This window comes from Otolemur garnettii, unplaced genomic scaffold (assembly GCF_000181295.1).
Source record: "Otolemur garnettii isolate 467f Iridium unplaced genomic scaffold, OtoGar3 scaffold00002, whole genome shotgun sequence".
NCBI classification, from domain to species: domain Eukaryota; kingdom Metazoa; phylum Chordata; class Mammalia; order Primates; family Galagidae; genus Otolemur; species Otolemur garnettii.
In genome coordinates, this window is record NW_003852397.1 from 26,230,613 (window position 1) to 26,236,960 (window position 6,348).

The 6,348-nt window shown below is 47.4% G+C and overlaps 1 protein-coding gene across 1 annotated transcript; it reads right to left on the bottom strand.

Moving 5' to 3' along the window:
• Positions 1-2,640: 2,640 nt before the first annotated feature.
• Positions 2,641-5,877, bottom strand: CTGF (connective tissue growth factor). The gene is made up of 5 exons (XM_003781675.3): positions 5,584-5,877; positions 5,249-5,471; positions 4,769-5,020; positions 4,425-4,636; positions 2,641-4,047 (listed from the first exon to the last, which is right to left on the bottom strand). The coding sequence occupies exons 1-5, from the start codon at positions 5,647-5,649 to the stop codon at positions 3,751-3,753; spliced, it is 1,050 nt and encodes a 349-aa protein (XP_003781723.1). The 5' UTR covers positions 5,650-5,877; the 3' UTR covers positions 2,641-3,750.
• Between the last annotated feature and the right edge of the window lie 471 nt (positions 5,878-6,348).

Here is a 6,348-nt window from a genome sequence, read left to right on the forward strand (position 1 = left end):
TTTTTTTTTGAGACAGAGCCTCAAGCTGACCCCTGGGTAGAGTGCTGTGGCATCACAGCTCACAGCAACCTCCAACTTCTGGGCTCAAGCAAGTCTCCTGCCTCAGCTTCCCAAGTAGATGGGACCACAGGTGCCCACCACAATGCCTGGCTATTTTTTGGTTGCAGCTGTTGTTGTTGTTTGGCAGGCCCAGGCTGGATTCGAACCCGCCACCTTAGGTGTATGTGGCTGGCATCTTAGCCACTTGAGCCACAGGCGCTGAGCCAAAATTTTGTATATTTTGAACAACTTTTCCCCAACCTGGTTCTCCCATCCACCCAAACCCCTGGTAACCATCATTTTATTCTCTACTTTTGTGAGATCAACTTTTTTGATTTCCCCACATGAGTGAAATCATAGGGTTATTTTTCTTTTTGTACCTGGCTTATTTCACTTAACATAATGTCCTTCAGGTTCATTCGAGTTGTTATGAACGACAGGATTTTCTTCTTTTTTCTGGCTGAATAGTATCCCAGCATGCGTGTGTGTACCACATGTTCATTATCCATTCATCTGTAGATAAACATGTTGATTTCATAACTTGAATGTTGCAAACAGTGCTGCAATGAACATGGGGGTGCAGATTTTACATGCTGACTTTTTGGGGGGGGCTATATACCCAGTTCTGGATCATATGGTATTTCTCTTTCTTTCTGTGGAATTTTCATTGTATTTTTTTATAATGACTGAACTAGTTTACATTCCCCACATCCTTGGGGATGGCAGGCTTCCTTTTTCTCCCCATCCTCACCAATACCTGCCGTCTTTTTTCTCTTTGATAATCATCATTCTAAAAGGTGTAAAGTGATATCTTCACTTCACATGAGTTTGATTTGTATGTCCCTCACCATACCATTAGTGAGCACATTTTTTACTTACCTGTTGGCCGTTACTGTGTATTCTTTTGAGAAATGTCTCTTCAATGACCTGCTTAATTTTGACTTCACTCCGAAGAGTGTGGTGGTCCTCTCTGGGAAAGGAGCCCTGGCATTTGAGTTTTCTTGAAGTGGTGGGCCAAAACCCCTACCAGTTTTAGCAACTGTTCTCAAGTTAGCAAGGTATGTTTCTAGTGGATACTCGCTGGCTATTTTGAGGGTCTTGTGTTCTCAGAAGTATCAGAGACCCTGTTGTATTTCTCTGCTTTTTCACACACACACAGACCCAGTGCAGTTCTTCGGGTAGTTGACGATTTGTCTCCTCTCCTATCTTGGGGGGACCAAGCAGTGTCTTGTCACCTAATTTTGTTATAAATATTTTTCACGGGGTTTGGTATTGCAGTCGAGTTACTTTGTTTTTATATGGGGAATTGGGAAATCTGAAATCTATGCTTCTTTTACTACTTCCGTCTTTCCAGAATTCTCTGATTCCTTTCAGAACAGTCAGGCTTATTCACTATGGCCCTTCATCTTTGCAGTTGTCAGTTGAGAGCAGAGAATGTGAACTAACGATGCCCTTGTGTGTCCAGGTACATGTGTGTGTTGGCGTACATGTGTGTTGATTTGGGGAAGGGGGTGCTGTTGCTGACAGCATTGCTATGTATGTATATGGGTGTATTCTAAAAGTTGAATGTTTTGACCAGAAATACTCTTCACATTTTGAACACGGGAAGTTTTCCCTTTGGTTTGTGGTGTGGGCACTGTTGGAGAACGAGTCTTTATTTTCAGGTGTATTTTTGCCTCTCAGAATGACACTGGCGCTGCAATGTTGCTAATTACCTTGGGAAAGGTTAGTCTGTCTGCAATTTTTTTCCTCCTAAAATCCACGGCTATTCTCATCTGGAAAACATTGGGTTTCTATTTGCCCTTGGAGATTTTCTTTTATTTGCCATTTACTTTGGTTCACTTTTCTGCGGTGTAAAAAAACCTATCTGGATAGATACAGTATTCATTTCCATACCAGGGTTTCTTGAACAATTCCATTTTATCACTTCTAAACCACTTGGTAAGGTAGGGCTTACTAATCTTGAGGTCTAAGAGAGCTGAAGACTTGGCTTTTGGAACATTTCTATTAATGCTAATGCATGGAAGATGTGCTTGTCCTTTCTTTCCTATTTATCCCCTCCTTTATTTGTCCTTGGTTATCATGGCAACTGAAAACCGAATTATACAAAATAAGATTTATTCAATGGCTCCATTTTAACATAGACATAGGACACTTTAGTTCAGATAGAGACCTACAGTATAGCATAAAACTAACAGATATTTAAACATTTTCCATGCATGAGGCAGGTAGACTAGTTTGTGATGTGAAGGGTTGGAAATTAACAATGGCCAGAGAGGTACTTATATAAAAAGGACCAGGTGTCATATAATAGGGGTGGGTGGAGACTGAAGTAATCTACAGAGAATTGCATTTTGAAATGTCTATAATGTACTGCGAATGTAACAAAAAATGTCTGTGTATTCATTATGGTCTTCATGCCTGCAAATTTGTGACACTTGATTCAGTGTGAAGAATGCTATGTAAAAATCCTGTTAATTAACTAGTTTATTAGTATATATAAGAGATAGTGAGAACATCATTGATGAATTATCTTAAGATAAAAATCTTCTGTTTATATTCAAAACTTAGAAATGTTTAGAAGAATAAATAACTGAGCCCTTTATAGAAAAAATATATACTTTATTTTCAACTAGAAAGGTGCAAACATGTAACTTTTGGTCACACTCTCAACAAATGAACTGTCCACAAAACAGTCATAGTCAAAGTAGAAACAAATGCTTCCAGGTGAAAAAACTGATCAGCCATATAGAGTCACTCTTTTTTTTTCTCTTTAAATAAAGGACATTTGTTCATTAACAGTGAGGCTTCCACATTTCCTACCTAGAATACATACTGCATTCTGAAGACAATGCTGCCTCACCTTTAGTAAACAATCTGTTTTCCACGGCCTGTCACTCTAACTGAGCAGAATTTCCATTTAAGTATCCATTTCATGCTTTGAATTACCAGACAAGTCTTACATCCTACCTAAGGTGTTCAGAAGTTGAGGCTAACATTGAAATATCAAAGCATTAAAAACAAAAACGAAAAGGCACAAACAACTTTAAATTAACTTAGATAACTGTACAAATATATATATATACACACACACACATACACACACAATATTTACAAAATCAATAAAAAAATTCTGGCTTGTGATAGGCAAACTAACGTGCCACAAGCTGTCCAGTCTAATAGACAGGATTCTGATTCCTGAACCCTTGCCAGTGGAATCAGAATGTCAGCACTGAATCCGCTGTTCTGACTTAAAGAACAACTTGACTCAGCCTCATGATGGCTGGAGAGTGCACATCCTAGCTGTCGCTGGAGCTACTGGCAGGTCAGCGAGCATGCTAAAATTTTCCTTCGCAATTCCATTCCAAAGAGCAGGCATATTGCTACTGGAAGATGACATGTGCTGGTATACTAGCCTTTCTACTAATGCCCGCCCACTGCTCCTAAAGCCACGCCTTCTTCTACATTCTGGCACGGTGTGCTAATAATGTAGTCCCACAGTCAAGTCTTAACTTCTTCAAACCAGTGTCTGGGGTTGATAGGCTATTTGTGTGACATGCCACAATGTTCTGAATTGGGTGGGGATTTTTCCCCCAGTTAGACAAACAGATTTAAATAACTTGTGCTACTGAAATCATTTTTTACATAAAAATGAGATGCGAATCAGTTCAAGTTCCAGTCTAAAGAGTTAATGTCTCTCACACTGTGGCTTCACGCCATGTCTCCGTACATCTTCCTGTAGTACAGGGACTCGAAGATGTCATTGTCTCCGGGACAGTTGTAATGGCAGGCACAGGTCTTGATGAACATCATGCTCTTTTTCATGACCTCACCGTCAGGACACTTGAACTCCACCGGCAGGGTGGTGGTTCTGTGGGGGGTGCAGCATCGCCCGTCGGTACACACCCCGCAGAACTTAGCCCGGTAGGTCTTCACGCTGGTGCAGCCAGAAAGCTCAAACTTGACAGGTTTGGAGATTTTGGGGGTACGGATGCACTTTTTGCCCTTCTAAGGAAAAAAGGCAGAAGAGAGAAAAAAAATCAATGACTACAAGGGGAGTGGCTTTCTTCAACCCTCTGTGCTCTAGTCTCCTGGTGTCTGACTTCTGTTTATATTTGGAGGGGAGGTAGTTTCAGTCGCCTTTGCCAGTTTTCCAAAAATAGACATGGCCTCTTTTGGAATGTTTTGAATTAACTAACACTGTGGACGATTTTGTAGTGGAAAACTGGTGGCTCCTATTACACAATCTCTCACTGCAGCAAAAGAGCTCAATGGTTAGATATTTTTGGAGAAAAATGGGGTAGAACAAGGGTGACAAAAGACCTAACTTTGGTGCTATCCGCTATCGTTCGGTGAAAATTAGTTGACAGGAGCAGAACACGCACCTTAATATTCTCCTCCAGGTCCGCTTCGCAAGGCCGGACCATGCAGAGGCGGCTCTGCTTCTCCAGCCTGCAGAAGGCGTTGTCATTGGTGACCCGGGTGGAGATACCCATCCCGCAGGTCTTGGAACAAGCGCTCCACTCTGTGGTCTGGACCAGGCAGTTGGCTCGGATCATAGTTGGGTCTGGGCCAAATGTGTCTTCCAGTCGGTAGGCTGTGAGCGCAGAGCACAAACACGAGGTAAAGCGCCTGCATGAAAGATTCCCACCGCCTTCGCTTGCCAACGTTAGGACTCACTCCCCGGGGGCGAGTCGCGACTCTGACTTAACACAAAGACGCAACTCACCTGCCAGGGCAGGGCCGACCGCGGTCTTGTCCTTGGACTCGTCACACACCCACTCCTCGCAGCATTTCCCGGGCAGCTTGACCCTCCTCGGGAAGGGGCAGTCCGGGCTGGGCAGGCGGACGTCCATGCTGCACAGGGGCAGGCAGCCCACCCCCCCGTCTAGGCAGGTGCACTGGTACTTGCAGCTGCTCTGGAAGGACTCTCCGCTCCGGTACACGGTCCCACCGAAGACGCAGGGAGCACCATCCTTAGCTGAACGGGAAGAAGGAAAGGGGAGAGAGGGGGGACGCGGAGGTCAGGCACGGGCTCCAGAGCTCCGCCAGTAAGTGCGTCCGGGATGCGAGTGGGGATCTGGGCTGCAGGGGGCGGGCTGGACGCAGCCAGAGAGAGAAACTCCGCTGGAGTTTCTTTTTCTGGAGGGCGGGTGGGCGTGAGGGAGGTGGTGGCCGGACGCCGGGCGGCTGTGGCTGCGGGTCTTACCGGTGCACATGCCGGTCTTGCGGTTGGTCGGGGAGCCGAAGTCGCAGAAGAGGCCCTTGTGCGGGTCGCAGGGGTCGCGCTCGGTGCACAGTTCACCCAGCTGCTTGGCGCAGACGCGGCAGCAGCCGCAGCCGTCCAACACTAGGCTCACGCCGGCTGGGCAGCGCGGCGCCGGCGTGGTCGGGCACTGGCACGGGCCGCCGCAGTCCTGGCTCGCGGCCGGCTGAGGGAGGAAGGGGCGGTGAGCGGGCGATCGGTCGGGGCGCACGCTCTCCCCGGCCGGCCCGAGTCCCTCCCTGCAGCCGCCGGCCGTGGCTGGGGCTCCCGGCGCTTACCCGGCTGCAGAGGGCGAGGAGGAGAGCGAAGGCGAAGCGGACGGGGCCCACACTGCTGGCGGTCATGGTCTTGGCGCTGCGGTCTGCTAGGAGCAAGATGCGGTGGCGAGGTGGGCGCGGCGGGCGGCGGGGCCGGGGCGCTGGCTCTGGCCGGAGGCGGTGCCTGGACGCGCCGGGCTGTGGTCTCTGGGGCTGTCGCTGTCGGCCGGAGCGGCTGCTGTCAGGCGGGAGGCGGTCGCTCGCCGGAGGTTGCAATTGCACTGGCTGCCTCCTCTCAGCGGGGAAGAGTTGTTGTGTGAGGCTGGGGCGGGCGGCCCAGGCTTTTATACGCTCCGGGCGGCCCGGCTCGCCAATGAGCTGAATGGAATCCTACACAAACAGGGACATTCCTCGCATTCCTCCCCACCTTCCTGCCTCATCAACTCACACCGGATTGATCCTGACCCTTTGACACTCAGCATTCCTCCGTCTGAAAAAGTTGGCACACTCCTGCCCACGGGGGAAAAAAAGGCACAGTATTTCCAGCATCAAATAGGACATTTCCCTCCTAGTCTCTTCGCACCACTCCTCGTTTACAGCATTTAAAAACACACCGGCAATTATTATTTTTCAAATACCAGTTCTGTTTCTAATAACTTTTCTCCGATCCATCCACTGGCATAAATCCTTTTTTAGGAGGTTGGTAGCTGAAGAGGCAAACGTCAGGGATTCCTAAAAATTCAAATAGTCTTCCTCTGTATTCATTTTGTAATGATTCTTGTTTGG

What these genes read in the sequence shown, in the direction of transcription:
- CTGF (XM_003781675.3), bottom strand. Translation starts at nt 5,649, where the DNA reads ATGACCGCCAGCAGTGTGGGCCCCGTCCGCTTCGCCTTCGCTCTCCTC. An exon ending in GGTCGGCCCTGCCCTGGCAG is followed by an intron (nt 4,637 to 4,768) that starts GTGAGTTGCGTC and finishes CTGCGCTCACAG; the next exon opens with CCTACCGACTGGAAGACACA. An exon ending in ACCTGGAGGAGAATATTAAG is followed by an intron (nt 4,048 to 4,424) that starts GTGCGTGTTCTG and finishes TTTTTTCCTTAG; the next exon opens with AAGGGCAAAAAGTGCATCCG.